At 42.4% G+C, this 23612-nt stretch overlaps 1 protein-coding gene across 1 annotated transcript; it reads right to left on the bottom strand.

Annotated features, from left to right (window-relative positions):
• Positions 1 to 13751: 13751 nt before the first annotated feature.
• BDKRB1 (bradykinin receptor B1) lies at positions 13752 to 14837 on the bottom strand. Its single transcript, XM_009936883.2, has one exon. The coding sequence runs from the start codon at positions 14835 to 14837 to the stop codon at positions 13752 to 13754; it is 1086 nt and encodes a 361-aa protein (XP_009935185.2).
• Positions 14838 to 23612: the final 8775 nt, after the last annotated feature.

Genomic DNA, 23612 nt, shown 5'->3' with positions numbered 1-23612 from the left:
ATGACTTTGAAACGGCTAGGGTTGGTAAGTGAGTACCTGTGAGGTGGCACGCCTAGTTTTGAATCACAAGCTTCTGCTTTGAGTTTTAATTTCTGTGTTTTGATAGAGCTCTACTCTGCATTTGTGGGCCTGAGCAATAACGCCACAAGTTTCTCAGAAACTGGAGAGAGAGTTAAAGGGGGAAAATACAGATGTTTTTTCAGAGGACAGAGATGGAGTGCTGGTGTTTACCGCCTAGCTACTAGGTCAAGTCTTCCAGAACAATTAAAGCAACAAAAATAGGTCATAAACAGAAAGGAATTGGAATAGCCAAGAAAAGGAAGAGTAAGAGGTTTCATCTACTCTTAAAGGGAAATAGGAATACTGTACTTCTCTGATACACTGATACTCATCCCCAACAATTGCCTCTGTACTTTAAATCTTACCTTTCAGGAAAACATCTTTGTCTTGCCCTTCAGTCCTCCTTCAAACCATATGAGAGATGGGTGAGCAGTGTGTCGGTTGACCTCTCTGACAAGGACTGTCCAGCAAAGCAAGTCATGTTGGGACCTGTCTGATGCTTCAGTGTTTTTCTCTAATATAGGTCATCAAGGAGAGTAAAGCAGTTTAATGGTTGGAATGGGTCAGGGAGTTTCAGCTTCATCTGGCCATTACTGAATCCCATTTCTGGTCCCTCCATTTTGCTGCTTAAGTGCAATTTCCCTTCATTGTTCTTTCAGGTGCATTAAGTCTAATGGTATGATCCATATATAATCTGTTGGTGGTTTCCCTGCTGAGACAGGCAGTTCTGGTGGTGGTTTCATTAGTGCAGACATTGCTGGGGACCTGGCTTGCCCTCTGGTGTTATTGTCTGTTACACTAGCAACATCTAATCTAAGATGGCAGAGTCTCTGCTGTGACAGCCTGTGTGTATTGTGATTTATATGAAGGTGTGCGAAGAATTGGGATTGGACAAAGAGGCCATGTCAGCATTGCTGTACCCCTTAATTCACTGAGCACATGCTACACTGGGCAGTGCTAATGTTCAAGACAACTGGGCAGAACAGAGAGGTATGACACAGCTCCCACAGCCTTCCCAATAAGAGCATGCACAGGGTGGTAGTACACACAGTATCTCTCTAGCTTGTCAGTTCACATAGGTCAAAATTTTATATTAATCAATGTTCCTTGCATGGTGTTTTGCAGAAATGGTCCAGGCTCCATCACAAGAGACCCGTGGTGATATGTTTTTAAATTCTGTTATGTGTATTATAAATTGCAGTTGTATGAATTACAGCTGCAATTTAAAAATGTGTAGAGAAAACAGCCATTTATTAAGCTCTATATTGCTTTACCGATCAATACTAGTAGATATTTCTTCTTCTTCTCAGAGAAGACCATCTAACAGGGTGGTCTGAATTCTAGATGTGATTAGCATGAAAATTTTGGGTCCAAATGTGTATGAAGCACTATAAACATCATTAGTCTTTCTGAGACACTCTTGGCAAACAGCAGTGTAAGCTGCACATAGCCGCAAGCAGAATATGAGATGTGGCATTTCCTTGAGAATGAAGAGAGATGCATTTGAACAAAAGCCCCTAGTCTATGCCAATATTTTAACAGCTCAGAACAGCAGCTGCTAGTAGAACTATGCTGAGGGTGCTTTGGGGTACAACACAGCACTGTGTGTGCAGCTTGCCACATTTTTTACTAGTCTGTTGGGAAGGTCTCCTCCAGCTTGGTAAGTGCTGCTGCAAAAACAAATTCTGAATTTATTTCCATGTTTGTAGACCCAATGGGGATAGAGAAGTTCCTTCAACCAGGTCGAGCAGAGGAAACCTGTCCAGGTTCCAGCAGAAGTGTCCAGCTGAACCACAGAGGCAGAGCAGCTTCAGTGGCCGCTACTAATCCAGCAAAGTCTGGTCTTCAGCAAAGCAAAGGAGTCACCTGTTCCCCCACCCCTCCACATAGCTGGCAGCAAAACCTTGTTCACAAGACGGTTTGGAAGAAGTGACCTGATTACTCCTGTGGGAAGGTGCTCCTGTGCTCCTGTCAAAAGAGTGCATGAGACTGTTCTCAGCAGGTCTGAAAGTTTCCTGGGTGACAGAAAATAGATGAAAGTAGGCACCTTGGATAGCTGTCCACACTGAAAACAGCAGCTGAAACTGCTGGCAGCATGATTAAAGGGTTAATCATTCTTTAGTATGCTGCAATATATACCATCTGCTGCATAATTCCAAATAATGAGCATTTAAAACACATAAAGCACATTCATTCTGTAGACTTTTGGTGAGGAAAAAAAGTGGCTGTATTTTTCTAATAAAATGCCTGTCTAGAAACAGTTCACCAACTCTAATCAAACCGATCAATCTTGCCATAACTCAGTATCAGACAGTAATTGCAGTCAGTTATGTTAGAAGTTACTGCAAATTTGCTGGAAGAGGAATTAAGTGTATTTATTGTAATGTATGTGTGGAGTGAGGAAGACTTAATTCCCTAGAATATTACAAACTGTAATTTGATGTTTTTCAGATGTCATTAAGTGGAAAATATTTTTCTTGCAGAGCACTGCAGCTTCTCCTTATTTTCCTCTAGAATAAGAAATGGATTATTAAACACTGAAAGGTATTGCAGTCTTAGTTCCATATGTATGCATAATACAGAAATTATTTATAGCAAAATAATGCAAATAACACTGAAAAGTCAGATGGCAGAAAGCAAGCAAATGCTACAGCCTTCGTTGTCTGCCCTACCTTCATTTACCTCCCTTAATGGGCTTGTGATTTGAGGACAATTTCTGATTACATGACTCTATATAATTATGGCCACACAGTCTTTTTCCTGCTGTCTCTCTCAGTGCCTAGACTGAGCGCAGCTCCTCCAGTTTTCTGACTCCTGCTGTTCACTTCTTTAGCGTCTTTCACCAAGGAGACACAGTTGTTGACCCAGTGTCAGATGGAGCAGCCCATATCGACAGGAGCTATTTGCCCACCACCAGCAGCCCCTGGTCTCGCAGCCAAGCTACGACTCATTTAACCTTTCCTTCCATGATACACACATCATTTCCCAAACATTGAACTGTTTTGCTCTCCTTCACCTTTGTTGCCATTACCAAATATGATATTTTCAATGTTTGTAAGACACACAACTGTTGGATCACATGTGTGGTAGCAGCATATGATAGCGAATTTCCTTAAGAAACAAGATATTCTGGATATCTAGGAAGACACTGCTCATGTTTTCTAAAAGGAAGATGGCTTGACTAGTCCATCACAGTTTTCTTGTACTGTTGGCTCCTGCCCCCTGGTTCTCTGCCACTGGACTAACACCTTACTGCAGAGCTGCAGGGCCTCCCCTGCTCTGGGCCAGCACAGGCTAAACATGGCTGGCTGGGCATGGTGCTCCTGGTGATGGGGTAGGAGAGAGGTTCTGGGGCTGGACTGAGGAGCCCTGCTGAAGTGCATCATCTGCCATTATCTACTGTTGCAGGCTATCCCCACCAGTGACCAGGGACTTCAGATACGTCTCTCACAACATAACATGACTGGATACAGTATTGTCCAATGCATCAGAAAATGATATATTGCACTGGAAAAGGAAGTGTTTCACTAAAATTAGGGCATGAGATAACTCCACTAATATTAGTCTGAGTAGTTAGAACTTGAAAAAAGAGCAGGCAAAGAATCCAATGCATGAAGGGAGTTGTGTTTCACATCAGTATCCTAAAAGTCTGGGATAGTATCCCAAAATAACTCTTCCAAACCCTTCACAGCCCATCTGAATAAACAGGATGGGTTGTGTAGAATGCCTGGAAGTGAAGCAGAGCAGGGCAGGAAGAACAAAGCAGATCTAAAATCACACATCTAATTTTAGTCTACTGAAACCGTGCCCTTGGTTTACATGCTTTCTCCGTGAACTACCCCTTTTGAAGTGAGCAATCAGTGGTACTTTTGTGTAGTTTCTCAGGGACATCATGTGCTGTTTAGAGGACTTCTTATTACTTGAATAATGTGCAGTGTACTTGATATTTGATTGATTTGACAGGATTTTTTTTTTTTGCCATAGTGTGAAAGATCAGATATGATTAATTCTAATAGAGTTAGTTTTTTGTCCTGCTATTCCAAGTAAATGGTTATTTTCACAGTAAAACTTAAGAATCCTTCTTGTATTTGACTTATATTTTACTAGTAAATACAAACTTATAAATACTTTGCATCCAGCACATGGGAAGGAAAACAACAGCAATGCAGCCACCTCTGAGGATGAAACAGCCAGCAAGAATTATTGTGTAGAAGCTTTGGGCAAAAGCTCCACAGTCAAAGTGCTATATGCCCAGAGACAACAGGTGAGGTTTCGGCTTTTCATGTCTAGATGACGTACTTGATAACCTCTGTTTTTATAGTATCTGAATATTATATGCCTGTTTTACTTTTAGGCATCTGTGAAATTTCTAAGCCTCATTTTGTTGGTGGTGACCTGAAACCTACCGGTGGCAGTGACTCTGCTATCCATGGGGCTGATCACAGCAGCCTCAAAACAAAAGTACCTTTTTGGCTATATTGTTTGGTCTAGGGGTCACCTCTGGGGTGACTATTGGTACCTTTAGGGCCAAATCTAGGCTGCAGGTAGTGCTTACAGCAGCCTACAAGGTTGCAATTAGATCCCCAGCTATCAAACTACTGCATCTGCCCTGCAGGTAAGGGCTCGGCTCCCTTTTCTGCCTGATGCTGTTTTTTGCAGGCTCCTTGGAGACCTTCTGACACCCCTGAGCCTCAGGGAAAATGGATTTCTAAGCAGCATGCCTTCAGCAAGTGAGATGAGTTATTGGCACCTGCAAGGTGCTGGCTCTTGAGAAACACCTGGAAACCGGAGCAATCAGATGTCCAGATTAACAAGGCTATTTTAGAAATAATTATGGAAATTAAGGATTTCTCCAAGATCAATAAAACAAAAGGCTGTCGCAGAGATGAGAACTGAAACTGTCTCTCAAGAATCTCCATAGCTGTGCCTTAGTCATCACAATAACTTTGACCACAATCTTACTGTTGAAAACAAGTCTTCATGGTCAACAGAGCAGTGCTACTACAGCTGCTGTAGTAGGCCAAAGGGCTGAGTAGGTATAGCTAGGATCAGAGCTGGTATTCTGTGGTTTCAGAGTTGAGATACTGGTTGTACAATTGGAGGTTAGACCACTATCCTCTCCCCTTGGGCTATTAAAGTGCATGGATTGGGTAGGCCTAAGAAATGATACTAAGTCTTGGTGTGAACAAGGCCATGAGTGGAAGGAAAGTGTGTGTCTTTAAAGCGTCACTGAGCACCTGAAAGTTCCTTTTGATCTGAAGTGACAATTTAGCAAATAATTGCCTTGAAGATTAGGAAGTGCGAAGCTTCAGTAGTATGCGTACTTGTAGGTCCGTTGATAAAAGAAAGAATTTTTCTTTTCTGGAACTTACTTCTGGTAGCTATTTTCCCATTAGTTTGAATTTACTTCTCTGTCTCCTTTATTATCAAGTCATGAAGAGTACCCCAAGGCTGGCTGTAGGGATTTTGATACCATTGACAAATGGCAGTGTACATATGTTCTCAGGTACCTGCAATTCAGTTTGTTGCATTAATCTTCTGCCATCATTAATTCCCTCTTCTGTTAACAGGGCATTGATAACCTTTTCCTTGATAGCCTGATAGTGATGGGTGATTATTTAACATCTCTGAAGTACCTGCCAAACAAAGCAGAGCATTCCTTTTCTCCCATACTCTGGGAAGAAGAAAGTTTGCCTGGATATATATTTGATGATGCTACACAAAGCAGTTTTCTTACAGTTGCAGAACTCTCTATTTAGCTGACGCAGTGTTGCTTTACAGCCCTTCACATCCAAATGTCTGAGGCTAGACAGGAGACAAAACTGTGCTAAACTTCATAACATCTTCATATAAATTATTTTGGCTATTCCAATAGTGCCTAAAATAAGGACATTTGTAAAGCATTAATTCCCATCAGATGTATTGTCACCCATTGACTGACTCTCACTTGCCACGTCAGAGATATTTTATGTTCTTGCTGTGTGTGCTTTGCATTATGAGTTACTGGCATCCACGGCAGGAAGCTGGCATGCAACCAGCAGGTAAGAGTTAAGCAGTGTTGGCAAGAGGCCTTACTCCGAGGCTCAGTGCTGCTTGCGATCCTTGAGAGACTGAATAAAGTTTTCAGGAATAGGCAGCCTGATCTTCAAATTTTCTTGGGGTTTTTTTCCCTTTTGAAAGTGTCTTCGCTGCTTTTCCATTTATTAAATTTGGTATCAAGTCTAGGCCTTCTTTTGCAATTTACGTATCTTTTTCAAAACTCACCTGAATGAGTGTCTCACTTTATCATTAGAGGCTGATCACAGGTTTTGTCTCTTCATGATTTGTCCTGCAAAAGGGCAAAACCCCACCACCCCCAATAACTTCTACAGTGCACAACAGCAGTTTTGTTGCATGAAAGAGATTTTTATCAGAACCTACACAGCTGAAAAGCATAGCAGGAAAAATATAGGGAGAGAGAGACTCTTGCTTATTACACTGCTTTTACACTGATGTAATTTTTTTGACCTTGAAAGCACTATAGCAACTTTAAAATGGTGTCATGGTAGGCACTCAAAGTCACTGTCTCTGTTCAGGACTAGCCCTTTGGCTTGTACAAATAGGTATAACTCCACTAATTTCAGTTTACTACCATGTACAAGAGTTGAGGTTTTGGCCTCCAACCTGCTATTCACAGAACAGTTCTGTCACTCGGATAAGGAGTGTTTGAGGCTGCAGATGAGATGTTTCTACTTTTCCTCCTCTCAGTGCTGAAAGATGAGCATTTCTCACTCAGTAGCTACCTGACATGTACCTTTTGTCCATACATCAACAAGATACTGAGACAATTAGAAAAGTTTTTTCAGGATTTGGACCTTGCAGTTTATCTGTTGAGTTAGTCTTGTGTGATGGATGTGAGACTTACTCCATCTCTTCTTGAGGGAAATGATGGTGGCTGATTTCATTCCTAATGTGTGGCTGGGGATTTGCTGTGCAGGAGTTGAAATAAATAAATGGATGAGGCCAGGGAAAGAGGAGCCAGGTCCCTCATTTATCTCAGTAGGCTGGGAAAGATACTCAGGATTTTACTCTCAGTCATGTGTGAAATAGCAGGCTTGGCAATGAACAGCAACTACGGATAACTCAAAGACAAAACCATCTAAAACACCAGAGTTACCAAGATAAGCCGGCATGCTCTTCAGATGGGCCTATTTTGCCTTCAATCATAAAATTCCCTTAGAGAAAAAAAATCTGCTCTTGCATGGTCCAGTGTGGGGAATCTGTGTTTCCAGCTGGTCTCTCTGTGCCCTGAGCTGACAGAGCAGGATTTTTCTGAATCCGTAGTTCTTCCCTCCTCCTGCCTTCCCGACAGATCCAAAGCTCTGCCTTGCTCTTCTGTGATGAAGTTGTTTTGACCCCTCCTTTCCAGTGACCAAGGGTGGTTTCTACTGTTTGTCAGGTATCATGCTGTGCTACGAGGAAAGGGAGATGTTCCTTCCTACATTTGTGCTGATAACAATATTCTTCCTAATTGCTCTTATTTTAAAATTTCTTCTAATCTTTTCAGTTATGATTATATATGATTATTAGACTAATTTGTCTCTATATAATCTCACTGCAGTAAATTTTTCAGTTTAATTATATGTTGTTTTAAAGATTTCTTTCTGTAAAATTCAAGGCAGGATGTGTATTATCAATCCTGTTTTTATTTTATGTGCAGGATGGATGATTTAGTTTCTTGAGGGTACTGTTTGGTTTATGTAAGTGTGTTTCTCTCCCACATAAGGCAGAGTGACACAAAGCTAAATCAGAAGTGGTTAAGTTGCAATGTTGGAAATTCAAAGCTTAGTCATATAAGACTGTATTATAACTCATACACTGAAGGAGGCCACACTGAGATTCCCGGGTAGTCTTAGGTCAAACATTTCTTGGTGCTTGAATGCTTGATTTGGTAAACTCAAATTTCTTTTAATATTTTTAATTATGACAGGCTTTTTTTTTTTAAGAGAACAAAATATCTCAAGTCCCACACTGAGGCATCTGCTGCTTCTTCCTGTTTTTACACTTTGCTCTGGTCTCCTTGCCCAGCAGGTCCCAGGTCTTTCCCAGTTCCTTGTCAAAGCCATTTGCCCTTCACATGCAGACTGATTCCTGCTGTGTCTCCTGGTACAGCGAGTCCCCATCTCCTCTCCTCCTTTCACAGAATCACAGAATCACAGAATCACAGAATCACAGAATAGTAGGGGTTGGAAGGGACCTCTGTGGGTCATCTAGTCCAACCCCCCCGCCGAAGCAGGGTCACCTACAGCAGGCTGCACAGGACCTTGTCCAGGCGGGTCTTGAATATCTCCAGAGAAGGAGACTCCACAACCTCCCTGGGCAGCCTGTTCCAGTGCTCCGTCACCCTCAGAGAGAAGAAGTTCCTCCTCATGTTCAGACGGAACTTCCTGTGCCTCAGTTTGTGCCCATTACCCCTTGTCCTGTCACTGGGCACCAATGAAAAGAGCTTGGCCCCATCCTCCTGACACCCACCCTTCAGATATTTGTAGGCATTTATAAGGTCCCCTCGCAGCCTTCTCTTCTTCAGGCTGAACAAGCCCAGTTCCCTCAACCTCTCCTCGTAGTGGAGATGCTCCAGTCCCCTCACCATCCTTGTAGCCCTCCGCTGGACTCTCTCCAGTAGCTCTTCATCCTTCTTGAACTGGGGAGCCCAGAACTGGACACAGTACTCCAGATGAGGCCTCACCAGGGTAGTGTAGAGGGGAAGGAGAACCTCCCTTGTCCTGCTGGCCACACTCTTCTTGATGCACCCCAGGATCCCATTGGCCTTCTTGGCAGCCAGGGCACACTGCTGGCTCACAGTTAACCTGTCGTCCACCAGGACACCCAGGTCCCTCTCCGCAGAGCTGCTCTCCAGCGGGTCCACCCCAAGCCTGTACTGGTGCATGAGGTTGTTCCTCCCCAGGTGCAGGACCCTGCACTTGCCCTTGTTGAACCTCATCAGGTTCCTCTCTGCCCAGCTCTCCAGCCTATCCAGGTCACGCTGAATGACAGCACAGCCTTCCGGTGTATCTACCACACCTCCCAGTTTGGTGTCGTCAGCAAACTTGCTGAGGGTACATTCTAACTCTTCATCCAGGTCGTTGATGAAGAAGTTAAACAAGACTGGGCCCAGTACTGACCCCTGAGGGACACCACTAGTTACCAGCCTCCAACTAGACTCAGCGCCCCTGATGACAACCCTCTGAGTTCTGCCATTCAGCCAGTTCTCTATCCACTTCACCGACCACTCATCCAGCCCACACTTCCTCAGCTTCCCCAGGAGGATATCATGGGAGACTGTGTCGAAAGCCTTGCTGAAGTCAAGGTAGATAACATCCACAGCTCTCCCTTCGTCTACCCAGCCAGTCATGTCATCGTAGAAAGCTATCAGATTGGTCAGGCATGATTTCCCCTTGGTGAATCCATGCTGACTACTCCTGATAACCTTCTTTTCTTCCACTTGCTTGATGATGGCCTCCAGGATAAGCTGCTCCATCACCTTTCCCGGGATGGAGGTGAGGCTGACCGGCCTGTAGTTCCCTGGGTCCTCCTTCTTGCCCTTTTTGAAGATTGGAGTGACATTGGCCTTTCTCCAGTCCTCGGGCACCTCTCCAGTCCTCCAGGACCTCTCAAAGATGATGGAGAGTGGCTCAGCAATGACATCCGCCAGCTCCCTCAGCACTCGTGGGTGCATTCCGTCGGGGCCCATGGATTTGTGGACATCCTTTAATGCTTTCTTTTGGCCAACATGACCCCCCTGCTTCTCTACACACTCCTGCATTGGGAAATGGCTGACAGAGACACTGGTAGTTGCTTGCTTCACTTCCCTCAGTCTTTTCCTCCACTTCTTGACTCCTGGTCTCCAGTGAGATATTTCTCTGTTCATCAGAAACCTCCAACTACAACCTTGTTTCCCCAGTCTGATTCTGGTACTGTGGTCTGGCACAGCTTTTGTCTCTTGTTCCTTTCCTGCTGCTGGGAGTGCACCAACAAGCTCAGGAGGACCATGAGCAAGCAGCCTACTTGACATCCACGGCCCCTGGCCCACAGCCACCCACTGGTGGTGGAGTAGGTCCCCTTGCTCTGTGACTGGGTCTCCTGGGAAACCTTGTCACAAACAACAGCGAGGGCTTTGAGCATCTCCAGGAGAATGGGATCTAGCAGCTCCAGCATGTCTGCTCTGTGTGCAGACTGCTTCTTCCACCTACACGTCAACATTTTTACTTAATTTCGTACAATTTTCATAGGGATGACAAATAGCTCTCTTCCCAGGAATATAACCCATGCAGGCTAGAAGCCCGTGTGGCTGTAGACCTTGGAAAATGCTTCTGTCTTTATTTTTAGTGATCGATGTCTTTTCTTCTAGCTTCGGTATTAGAAAGGGATCAGCTAGTTTTGGCTTGGTGTTTTTTTTTGTTTTCTTTTGGTTTTTTTCTTGTTGTTGTTATCAAAGGCAGAATCTGATAAGAGAACTGTCCGCCTTTACAGTCTGTAAAATTGAAATAGCTTTTCAAAATGTTTTGATAATGCAAGTACAAATCCAGGCTATATTATTCCTTGAGGTGGGCTTCAGTGAATCCTAAATGCCGCTTTATTACCCTAGCACTAGCAGGGCCGTGTTGTAAACTAAGACTAAGCAGGCCATTAAGCATGGTCTGGACAGATAACAAAAAGATAGTCCTTGCCCTGGAGAAATTGTGACTAAAATTTAAAATATAATAAGTCAGTGTAGATAGATAAGGAGAATAAATCATACTTGCAAGCTCTTGGGGTGCTGGGGTCTTGCCCACAAGAGATTGATATTGCAGGAAGGAAGTATTTTAATGATCAACACTTGACAATGTTTACTGAGAGGGTGAGGAGTTACAGAAGAGAAGATAAAAAGGGTACTTATTCAGAAGAACAACCCATGGATGGTCTGGCAGTATTTGTTGACTGGCTCTCCGGGCTGACATTTCAGTATCGATTGAAAGGTGGTGAGTGAAAAGACCTGAAAGTACAAACAAGGAAACTTTATTTATTGACCTCAAGAGAAAAAGCCAGATGAGGGATGCACATCATAAAAAATCCCCCCCTGTTCTGGGGCAGAACCCACTACGCTAGTATCATCCCTAACAACACTGTCTAATGGGGACTCGGAGGCTTCTGTTGCTGCAGTGCCAGATTGTCACCAAGGCAGCCTGTCGCTAGTTTTAACAGAAGAAAGTTTTTATTGGTGCTTATCCTGAGCCTCCCGTGCTACAATTTAAGTTCATTACCTGCTGTCGTATGCACCTTCAAGGTGAAAACAGCATGGCATTCCTGGGTCACGTTCAGCTTTTAGTCTATGGATCTTTTTCTGCTGAACTGTTGTTAGTCTCTCACTCTGCACTCTGTATCTGTGCAGTGGATTATTTCTGATTAAATATAGAATTTAGCATTGGATGTGAAGTAAATGGTGTTTACTTTTCATATTTTTCTGTATTAATACAGTCAGTATTGAGAGAAGCTGATTCAGTTTTTATTTAATGGATAAAAAATATTTTCATTTACGTACATTCATATTGGAGAGTAAATCCACTGATTTTCAAGACCCTGTTAAGTGATTTAAAGCAATATTTAAACTACACATGCTTTTTCTGATGGTTGTGCACACGTAAAATAGAAGCAGCACTTTCACGAAAGACCTTGTCACTTGCAAGTTGAAGTAAATGGGAGTCTTTCCACTGATTTCAGATTTCAGACTGATTTTCAGTCTATTAGCTCATGCCCTAAATATGCCACAGTGCTCAAGAAATGTTTTTCCCTTTATTTGTGTATGTCGCATAACACGGACAAGCGTTACTCAAACAAGACAAGATATTTTTCCCTTTTAAGGTCTCCATGCATAGTGGGAAAACAGCACTTCTGTTTATACACTTTTTTTCATTATTTCAGCTTTTTTTTTTTTTTGCTTTAGGAAATATCTCTGCTTGGAAGTTTTTTAAATTAAGGATTCAACTGGGGATGTATTAGACAAATGTAGTGTGCAACAGTTTACAATAGAGTGGAATTAAGTTTTTGATCTCAGATGACTCAGTGAACTTCACATGCTGTTGTGACTGCTAATGTCTAGCCCTGACATTTATTTTAAGAAAGCCTGTCACAGAAGGAGTGAAACTAATAAAGCTATGAGTGATTTTTCCTGTGTGATCCCTTAATCTACCCTTAATTCTTAAACCATCATTGCAGGAAGATAGACTTTTAACTCTTCAAAAGGCTTCCACTCTTCAGATTCAAAAAGTTTGGGGAAATCATTGCAAACGAACACTAATCTTACTGCAGTGAAGCTGAACAGGCTAATTTCTACAGTTAAATAAGAGATTAATTCCATATTCAAAATGGCTATACTAAAAAGAACAGCAGAGAATGCAGGACAGCTACAGTGAGCACAAGACTGCACAAGTTTTATAATAGCTAATTAAATAAACTATAATACAAATGATGTGCTCGTATGCCCCTTTCTGCACTCAATATCTTTCTGGCTGGACAGGCTGCGCTAGAACTCTCTCTCGTCTTCTTCTTCTGTCTCTGTATGTACACATACCTTTATAGTCATGGGAACAGAGATCTCAGTTGTCTTAAGTCTGTTCTGCAATTGTGACTGTGATGGAAAAGAAGTTTCCTTCTTCTCATCTCCTCTCTGGTCTATTATTGTTATGTTGTTAGTATTACTACTGCTACTATCACCAGAGTTTATATTCTGGCAGCAGCAAGGATTTTTCATCACAGAATCACATATTTGCTCTTCCCCAAAGGAACAGGGAAAGAGACAAAATACCAAATAAATATAAGAAAGAACAAGACTATGGTGTAAAATGGGATGTTGTGCAGTTCATTAATTTTGATTCATAAAAATATAAATATGTATCTAAGGATTTGCCTCAGATAAAAGATATCCCAAAATAATACACTATCAATGGACATCACTGATATTTTCATATATAAAAAATAAAAAGAATCTTTACGTATTTGATGAGTAATTGTGTAACATTTTACTGGATCAAAAAAAAGTCAGATTTTGAGGAGGATACTGGCTTTGCTTTTTTTTTTACAGCTTATGGACACTTTCTTTGTGGTACATTGCCTTGTACAATATTTATGCACTGAATATATTTGAAACACATAAACAATTATTCAAATTTTCCACAAGCAACCATGAAAGTGCCAACCATTTAAAATATTGTTAAAAATAACTGGAGCTATTCTATAATTGCTCAAATGCAGCTATCAGTGGAAGAACAAGCTCATATTTGTCCTGTAATTCACGTTTTAATTTTATGCGTAGTGTCATTGGTGGTATAGTAGTTGTAGTCACAGGCACAATGCAGTAAAATGTTCAGCTAGCTCATGGCTTTCTGTAAAGAAATCAGACTTTTGATGTCTTGTCAAAGAGTTTCTCTTTCAAGTCACTGATAATTGGTAAGACAGGTTAGATTATTTGGTATAAAATTCTGATATCACATGTTGTGCATTTGGACGGATAACACAGAAAAAGAAAAGCAAGCCTGAGGACAAATAAGCAGTCAAGTGATTTACTTCAATAAATAATTAACATAGTCTGCGAATGCCTGATCAGTGCAATTCATATTCATTTTTAATGCTATTTGGAATAAGTTGCAATATCAAAATGAAGACAGAACTGAGAACCATTAGGTTAAAGTACTTCTGACTGAAAACACATTGAAATATGAAGGCTTGTCTTTGAATGATACCCAGCTCAAACGAAATCCACGGGGAATAAACTGTGAAAAAACTTCTAAAGCCTTTTGCCTGAAGTATTTCCCAACAAAGACATAAATCACCGGGTTAATGCAACTGTTGGTGATAGCTAGAGTGTAACCAAACTGTTCACCAAAGTTGAGCAGTTCCCCCCAGAAGCAGCCTTTGACCATTTCTGTCTCATATAATACATCAAGGAATACAATAAAATGATAAGGAGTCCAGCACAAAAGAAACATCAGTACCACTGCAAAGATCAGCCTTGTAGCCTTTGTGCCTTTGTGCTCCTTGCAGCTCTTCGTTCTGAGCACTCTTTGTTCCTGTGTGTTTTTTTGTAGGGACCAAATGGTAGAGAAATTAAGGAAGATGATTGCTGTAGATGGCAACACAAATCCCACTATGTTGAATACCAGGCTTTCAGCTGCTACCCACGATGGGGTAGGGAGGTCCAAAGTGCATGCAGAAATATTCCATAGGGGAAAGTGTTTCACAGTCCGAAACATAAAGGTTGGGATGCTGAGAAGGATGCCAAAGAACCAGGTGAGCAAGCAGATCCCTTTGGCCATAGTTCTGCTCCGTATTGCTCTATGGTTCAAGGTATGAACAAAAGTCAAATAGCGATCCACGCTGACTGCCACTAGCAAGTAGATGCTGGTGTACATGTTTAGGCTGATGGATGCGCTGGTGCTGCGACAAAGGAAATTGCCAAAAGGCCAGTTAAATTTGTTCCTGATGTTCTCTGCCCAGAAAGGCAGGCACGTGAGGAAGATAAGATCAGCAATGGCTAGGATCATAAGGTGGATTTCAGCTATGTTCAGGGAGCCCTTGTGCAGTGAATAAGTGAAGAGAACAAACACATTTCCAAGCATTCCAATAACACAGATGGTGTCGATGTACTTGGGTACTATATAGTAAACGATTTCCCACCAGTCATTCAAGTCTGGGCAAATAGTTGAGTTGCTCTTATTTTCATTCTGGTTTGAGGAGGAAACATTCAGTAGAGGAGTTTCAGTCATTTTTTTGAAGTTCTGAAGTGAACAGGAGACTTCTTTGAAATGAGAGAAAGGGACTGCAAAAAAGAGGCAAAAAATTCTAAAAGTTGTCTCCTATCAGTGGTGTATCAAATATTTAACTGCTGGAAAATCTTTACGAGTGCTTACTGATTATTATAGACTAGATCAATCCATGCTTTATATGTGCAATGATGAGAAATGTTCCCAGTACTGGCAAGCGTGGAACTTCCTCTGCATCCTATGAAATTTCCTCTCTTTGCTGCCATTGTTTCAAGTGGCATGGAGGAAGGAAAGTGCCAAATTAGTCTGATGACAGGAACAGATATAGACAAATTCCAGCTCCCTGAGAGTAGCGGGAGTCACGCTGGTGACACAAAACTAGCTTTGCACCCTTCCCTGTCCTTTCTCTTCCTCTTATTTTCCATGCTAGGTGTAAGTTCAGCAGGGTGATGCCCATTTCCCCAGAACTGGGAATGCTACTCACTCTCTTGTGCATCAGTTGTTTGCTTAACTTTGCATTCTTTTGTTCCCTCTCAGTTCCTCCCATCCTGAACTTTGGGTTCAAAATTACTGTTAGATTAGACAGCTTATTGCCCTCAAATGTCAGCAGTTGTAATAATGAAACACTGACTCCTCCAAAATCTTATGCTCAGACTCTTGCCTGGAGGGAAGTCCTCTGCAGCTCCAAATTCACAGCGCTCTTCTCCAGTTCAAAAATTTCATCTGAGTTCAGCTAGAGAGAGGCAGCCCGAAAATCCAGAGCATTTAGGCTTTTAGATCATTGACAATGCCTTTATTTCTCCCTGGTAACTGTGCAAGATTGTGCAGAAAGATCATTGACAATGCCTTTATTTCTCCCTGGTAACTGTGCAAGATTGTGCAGAAATGAGAGCACGGGTAAAACGTTATTCTCCCATGAAAATCCACAGGATTGCCAGAGCTGCCTCCTGCAGTGACTTTATTCTGGCGTTGTCATGCTTGACCATAGTATCTGGATCTTGTTTTTCACAGACATTCAGTCTCAGAATCATTATGGTAGGCAAGCCACAAATTCATTCATTATGGGCTAAACTAAAAACTTCAGGACAACTTACTTTCCATTGTAATTTGCATTTTAGCCACAGTTAAATCTGGCTTCTTGTTCAACTAGCAATCACATGTGAAGTTTCTCTAGAGTTTGTCATTGGGAAAATTTCTTCAGAATATACCAGCCAGTATCTGAGCACAATCATAAGCCACAAGCCTTTTATAAACTTAGAGCTCCAGATACCTTCTTGACAGAAAATGCAGTTCGTTTTCAGTTCCTTAATTTAATATCTTCTTCCAAGCCAATTTTCTGCTGTGTTTTTAAGTATTTAGTGCTAATGGACAGTTAGCCACATGAATGGTTTTCAGTTTATGTACTTAACACATTCCAGTCATCTTTTATGCAAATGATGACATATTTTTCCTACTTTCAACTGATTTCTGATTAATATCCATATACAGTGAATCTGTTACTGTTATTACTATTAATACATATTACCCAGTTAGGATGATGTGTTCTAGAAACACTAAATAAGTGCAATTTGAGCTTTGGGAACAGTCTTAGAAGTAACTTTGAAAGAGAAAATTCTTCAAAATCAGCCAAGAAAGTTCAGCTATAAAGAAATTTCATGAAATGAATCATGTTTTTACGTGACTAGAAAGAATTAATCCTGACCTTCAGAGTTAGTTTCATGGTGAAAAAGAAAGGGAAACTCTTACTAGACTGCACAGATCACAACTGAGAGCACAAAAGTTATTTTTTTTTAATATAGAAAGTATGTGAAATAATTTTAATAAAGGTAAGACATTAAAAACATAGAAACATACCTATTTCTTGTTCTTCCTGGCAATTTGGGCAAAGTTGCAAATTCAGAAACAGTTGGTAAGTAGCAGTGCAGAGGTTACTGAGAGAACTCAAAGGTGCATCCTGAGGCACGACTGAGTGACTGAGTGCTGTCTGAGTGTTTTGTTGGCCATGTAGGATGTGTGTGATGTTACATTTTGGAATAAAGCCTCAGGATTTTTTTTTTTCTTCATTTCTCCAAATGTCGACCATAGTAATTTTCAAGGCATGTGAAATATTTCATTCTCATTGTGAAATCCTATAAGCCATGTGCCATGACTCTTGTACTTCGGTGACCACTAAATAAAGCTCTCAAGTACAGGTCCTTGGCACTTAAAAGTTCCATTGTATGACTAACTGTGTCTGTAACAATAACAATTTTGTCAACAGCTACGAACTACACTTTCAGTGCCAATGCACACAAAGACAGACTTTGAACTAGGTTTTTGTTGTGGTGGGAGCTCATCGTTCTGCCAGCCTGGGGGAGGACCACACCGAGGAGCTGGGCTTAAAGCAGAATAGGTATATGGGAAGGGCTGTTGAAACTTGGACCCACCAAGCCCCAGGTCAGCCTTTCTGCCACTTTTGAGAAACCCCACATTAAATATCTAGGTCATGAGTCTCTGTGAACATTCCTTCTCAATAGTGCATGATGATTGCTGTATTTTCTCAGGCTTGCACCCATAAATAATCTTTTAATGTAATTACCTGCTGGGACCTTGTGGCCTGAGACTGGTTGTTTACTGATTATTTTAATCTTTTCTCATTCTGATTCTCCTGTTATTAGAACAATATTTTTTAAAAAAAGCATATCTGATGCATCTCAGATTTTAAATACAAATCTCTGAACGTGAGCCAGCAGTGTGCCCAGATGGCCAAGAAGGCTAATGGCATCCTGGCTTGTATCAGGAATAGTGTGGCCAGCAGGAGTAGGGAGGTGATCGTGCCCCTGTACTTGGCACTGCTGAGGCCGCACCTCGAGCACTGTGTTCAGTTTTGGGCCCCTCACTACAAGAAAGACATTGAGTTGCTGGAGCATGTCCAAAGAAGTACAACGAGGCTGGTGAGGGGTCTAGAGCACAAGTCTTATGAGAAGTGACTGAAGGAACTGGGGCTGTTTAGTCTGGGGAAGAGGAGGCTGAGGGGGACCTTCTTGCTCTCTACAACTACCTGAAAGGAAGTTGTAGTGAGGCAGGTGTTGGTCTCTTCTCCCAGGTAACTAGTGATAGAATGAGGGGAAATGTTCTCAAGTTGCATCATGGGAGCTTCAGATTGCATATTAGGAAAAATTTCTTTACTGAAAGAGTGTCCAGGCATTGGAACAGGCTGCCCAGGGCAGTGATGGAGTCGCCATCCCTGGAGGTGTTCAAAAAACTTGTAGATGTGGCACTTCAGGACATGGTTTAGCAGATATGGTGGTGTTCGGTTGACGGTTGGACTTGCTGATCTTAGAGGCCTTTTCCAACCTGAATAATTACATGAAAACATTCTTCCCATAGGCAGCTTACCCAACACCTGCACTGTCTCTCTGTATTCTTATTTGACTGTGTTCATTCTTGTTTGATAAGCGAGTCAAAGAGAAAAGCCATGCCACGCCGCACAGTGATATCTTATTATGAACTCTCCTGTCATCATGACAAATACATTTATTCCAACTTTTTATTCATTAAAAAGGTACTAATTTAGGGTTATACAAACACTGGTAAAATAGAGAAATTTGAAAAATGGTTTTGGTTAACACCACCACACCGGAGAAAAATCTAAGGAACCCAACATTTAATTTGAAGATTAAAAATCTGTAAATACTTCTTTTATTTAAAAACATCCTATTTCAACATTTACTTATTTTATTAAATAAATAAAACACTATAGAATATACATCTCTAATGAATCTATATGTTTCACTTCTGTCAAAATGATTTATTTTTTAATATCTGGATCAAAACATTTATTTTGTGAAGACCTGGAACACATTTTTTGCAGTACATCTCACCTACTAAATCCTAATAACCTACAGGAGATCAGTCTTTACACAACACATCCCACGCTGACTCATTAAGGTAAGTACAATAGAACAGGAGATCTTCGTCACAGACTTTCTGAAACTTCCTCTTTGCTTACGTTAGTGAATTTCTGTGCTTAAGTTAAGAAGAACATTGGAGCAATAACAAGAAGTCTGGAATTCATCCTTGCTTGGACATGAATCTTGATGAGACACCAACATCCGCATTAACTTACAGACACTAAACAGAAAACTGCAGCTGTGTGTAAGATTGAAATGACAAATAACATCATAGAGTCATAGAATTATAGAATGCTTTGGGTTGGAAGGGGCCTTAAAGATCATTCAGTTCCAACCCCCCCCGCCATGGACAGGGACACCTTCCACTAGACCAGGTTGCTCAAAGACCCAGCCAACCTGGCCTTGAACGCTTGTCATCAGCGGCGCTGAGTCTACTTGGAGGCTGGTAACTAGTGGTGTCCCTCAGGGGTCAGTACTGGGCCCAGTCTTGTTTAACTTCTTCATCAACGACCTGGATGAAGAGTTAGAATGTACCCTCAGCAAGTTTGCTGATGACACCAAACTGGGAGGTGTGGTAGACACACTGGAAGGCTGGCTGCCATTCAGCGTGACCTGGATAGGCTGGAAAGTTGGGCAGAGAGGAACCTGATGAGGTTGAACAAAGGCAAATGCAGGGTCCTGCACCTGGGGAGGAACAACCCCATGCACCAGTACAGGCTTGGGGTGGACCTGCTGGAGAGCAGCTCTGTAGAGAGGGACCTGGGTGTCCTGGTGGACGACAGGTTAACCATGAGCCAGCAGTGTGCCCTGGCTGCCAAGAAGGCCAATGGCATTCTGGGATGCATCAAGAAGAGTGTGGCCAGCAGGTCAAGGGAGGTTCTCCTTCCCCTCTACACTGCCCTAGTAAGGCCTCCTCTGGAGTACTCTGTCCAGTTCTGGGCTCCCCAGTTCAAGAAAGATGAAGAGCTACTGGAGAGAGTCCAGTGGAGGGCTACAAGGATGATGAGGGGACTGGAACATCTCCCCTACGAGGAAAGGCTGAGGGAGCTGGGCTTGTTCAGCCTGAAGAAGAGAAGGCTGCGAGGGGACCTGACAAATGCTTATAAGTATCTGAAGGGTGGGTGTCAGGAGGATGGGGCCAAGCTCTTTTCAGTGGTGCCCAGTGACAGGACAAGGGGCAATGGGCACAAACTGAGGCACAGGAAGTTCCTTCTGAACATGAGGAAGAACTTCCCTCTGAGGGTGACGGAGCACTGGAACAGGCTGCCCAGGGATGTGGTGGAGTCTCCTTCTCTGGAGATATTCAAGATCCGCCTGGACAAGGTCCTGTGCAGCCTGCTGTAGGTGACCCTGCTTCGGCAGGGGGGTTGGACTAGATGACCCACAGATGTCCCCTCCAACCACTACCATTCTGTTATTCTGTGATTCTGTGCTTCCAGGGAGGGGGCATCCACAACTTCTGTGGGCAACCTGTGCCAGTGCCTTACCACCCTCATAGTAAAGAACTTCTTTCTTCTATCTAACCTAAATCTATTCTCTTTCATCTTGAAGCCATTACCCCTTGTCCTATCACTACACACATTTGTAAAAAGTCCCTCTCCGGCTTTCTCGGAGGACCCCTTCAGGTACTGGGAAGACTAACCGCACCCTGCAGCCTTTTGTTCTGCAGGTCGAACAGTGCCAAACCTCTCAGCCTTTCTTCATAGGAGAGGTGTTCCAGTCCTCTGAGCATTTTTGTGGCCCTCCTCTGGACCCGCTCCAACAGGACCATATCATTCCTGTGCTGAGGGCTCCAGAGCTGGACACAGCACTCCAGGTCGCGTCTCTCCAGAGCGGAGTAGAGGGGTAGAATCATATCCCTCAACCTGCTGGCGATGCTGCTTTTGATGCAGCCCAGTATACGGTTGGCCTTCTGGGCTGCAAGTGCACATTGCTGGGTCATAGTGAACTTCTCATCAACCAACACCTACAAGTCCTTCTCCTCAGGGCTGCTCCCATTCCATTCTCCACCCAGCCTGTATTTGTGCTTGGGATTGCTTCGACCCATGTGGAGGCTCTTGCACCTGGCTTTGTTGAACTTGAGGTTCACATGGGCCCACCTCTCAAGCTTGTCAAGATCCCTCTGGATGGCATCCCTTCCCTCCAATGGAAGGAACTGCTGACTGCATGACACAGCTTGGTGTCATTGGCAAACTTGCCAAGGGTGCACTCAATCCCGCTGTCCATATCACCAACAAAGATGATAAACAGCACTGGTCCCAATATCGACCCCTGAGGAACACCACTTGTCACTGGTCTCCCCTTGGACATCGAGCTGTTGACCAGAACTCTTCGAGTGCGACCACCCAGCCAATTCCTTGTCCACCAAGTGGTTTATCCATCAAATCCATGTGTCTCCAATTTAGAGACAAGGATGCCCTGCGGGACAGTGTCAAATGCTTTGCACAAGTGCGGGTAGATGACATCAGTTGTTCGTGTTATAACATAGTCTTCTGAAACTCATCACTGCAAAATGCGATCAAAATATTGGTTTGAAAATCCAGCTCCTCTTTGTGAATCTAGTTTCCTATTTTCTGGGGTTTTTTTTTACATTGCCACCTTTAAAACTTTTTTCAGCAGTGGAGATATATTCAAAATTGGGAGTGTATACATTTGGTGGAAACACTGAAGTGAATAGGCACTGCTGTAGCTCCAGCTCTTTAACAACTTAAAACAAGTCCACATAAGAAGCTGTACCTTTATAGTAAAAGGGGATATAATTTATTATTTCTTTGCAACTTGGGTCTTCATTTCAACCTGTAGAAAGCATATAATTATTTGGTAACATTTTACAGTTTGCAGAGATGTAATGGGCCACAAATTAATGTAAAGTGAAGGAGTAAGTTTACATCTGTATTAGAGTCAACAGTTAAAAGTTTTTTGCTGCGTATACATAATTAAAACATACCTGTCTGTTGGTGCCTTCAACTCAGGATACTCGCAGCACATTAGTTTCTGTTTTAAGCTTCTAAGATCTTCAGCCACCCTGTCTGTGTTGACTTTCCTGCAAAAGGTACACATTCTCTAGAGCTGCATAGGAATTTACAAACGCTATGCAGGACTCTGATCAGACAGATGGAACAAATATGTTGATGAAGGAAGAGATAAGACTGCTCAATTATTACACACAGTATGTGACAGACGAATGGCAGCAATCCGAAAGGTCTCCAGTGTTCTGGTTCTTGGTCCAACAGCTCAGCCAGTAAAAATCTTCCTCATAACATAGCTGGAGCCTTTAATGATCTGAACAAATCATCTTTTGGGGACAGTATGATTTAACAGTCTGATTTTTTTTATGGGAACAGTTTGCAAATCAGCACAGTTATCTGTTATAACTGTTCATCTATTCTGGAACAGCAGAAAAGTTTTCTGATGAACTTTTGTGATGTAAAATTCTGTGTTCAGCTTGATTTGATTTCTTGACTTAAGCTATATACAGTGGTTGCTAGGGAGAGCTTAAACTCTGTTGCAGTGATTTACAATTCCTCATAAATGATCCCGGTAGCATCATGGTGCAGTAAGAATCAAGCCCTACTAACTATAGTTTGCAGAGGCTTAAGCAGCAAAACATAGAAGGAGCCAGTATAGGCTGGAAAACCACAATATGCTGATGAAGGAAGGGAGGAAAATGATGATCTAATGGCTAAAAAGCTGCTTGGGGATTTGGAAGACCTGAACTGAGTTCATGACTTCTCCACAGAAACCCTGCCTAAAAAAGAGCAATCTTGTCCTCTCCACAACAAGCATCAGCTGTTTGTGCTAACAGTATTTAAGATCATAAATTTTACATTTCAGGTGAAACCAATAATCAACATGAAAAAAACAGACAGTGAAAAGAGAAGAATTCTTCCTACTTGTACCTGCTGTAGGCCAGAAATACCAAATGGCTGTTGATATCCTTGCTGTTCCTCTGGCAATGGTCCTTAGCCACCTCCCTCTCATTGAATGCAGAGTCAGACGTTTGTGTGGCTGAATTCTCAATAAAAGATGTGGCAGTCTCAGGTAAAAGGGAACAGGGTAGCAGCTGTGGGAGGGGGACAGGATAAAGAGGAATAAAAAGGGGATTACAGTTTGACGTCTCCAGCTCTGAGATCCTCAGGACAAAGTCTGACCTCATTTTACCAAGAACTCCTCTCATATTTTGCCTAGTTTATTTGAAAATGAGACGGAGCCAAGCATATGAGTCGGACTACAAACTGCCAGTAGCTAAGATGTAGCTTGGATACTGCACTGTATTTTTGGTTTTTTTTTTTGTTCTGCATAAATGGTAAATGTGAATATTGCACAATGTGGGATTGCACTGGAAAGGGGGCAAGACAGTGAATGAAACAGCCTGTGAGCTGGCATTGTGCAATCTGCTATCTGCAGAGGCTGGTGCAGGGGCTTTCCATCGCTGCTGGTGTCCATGTGCTTTGAGGGAAGAGTCAAGGCGTTGGGCAGAGGGTCCAGCCTGCAAACAGCACCCATAGGCTCTTGTGTACTCCAGGTCCTCACAAAGGAAAGTAACATGCTGTTTCAGGGGACCTTGAGCTACCAGCAGGCATAGAAAAGCTACTGAAAATATTTCGGTATCCTTAGCTGCCTAATTCAGGTTTTAACTTCCAAAGGGACTGAGGGGGGTCAGCACCACTCAGAAATGGGCCCTGAAATGAAAGCTGACCCAAAGCTTTGAACGTTGTTAAAATTCTGTGGTTTCAGCTCACTTTCCTTTGGCACATTGGGTAGTCAAAGAAGGTACCTGCAACAGTCTCACTTCTGGCAAGTCATTCCTGATTAATGGGATACAGTCTAAAGAAGAAAATGCCCCCAAGTCTCATTTATTAAAGTAGTTTATTTTCTGTTGTAC

Source organism: Opisthocomus hoazin, chromosome 7, assembly GCF_030867145.1.
Source record: "Opisthocomus hoazin isolate bOpiHoa1 chromosome 7, bOpiHoa1.hap1, whole genome shotgun sequence".
Classification (NCBI taxonomy): Eukaryota; Metazoa; Chordata; class Aves; order Opisthocomiformes; family Opisthocomidae; genus Opisthocomus; species Opisthocomus hoazin.
This window is presented reverse-complemented; position numbering and strand designations above follow the sequence as displayed.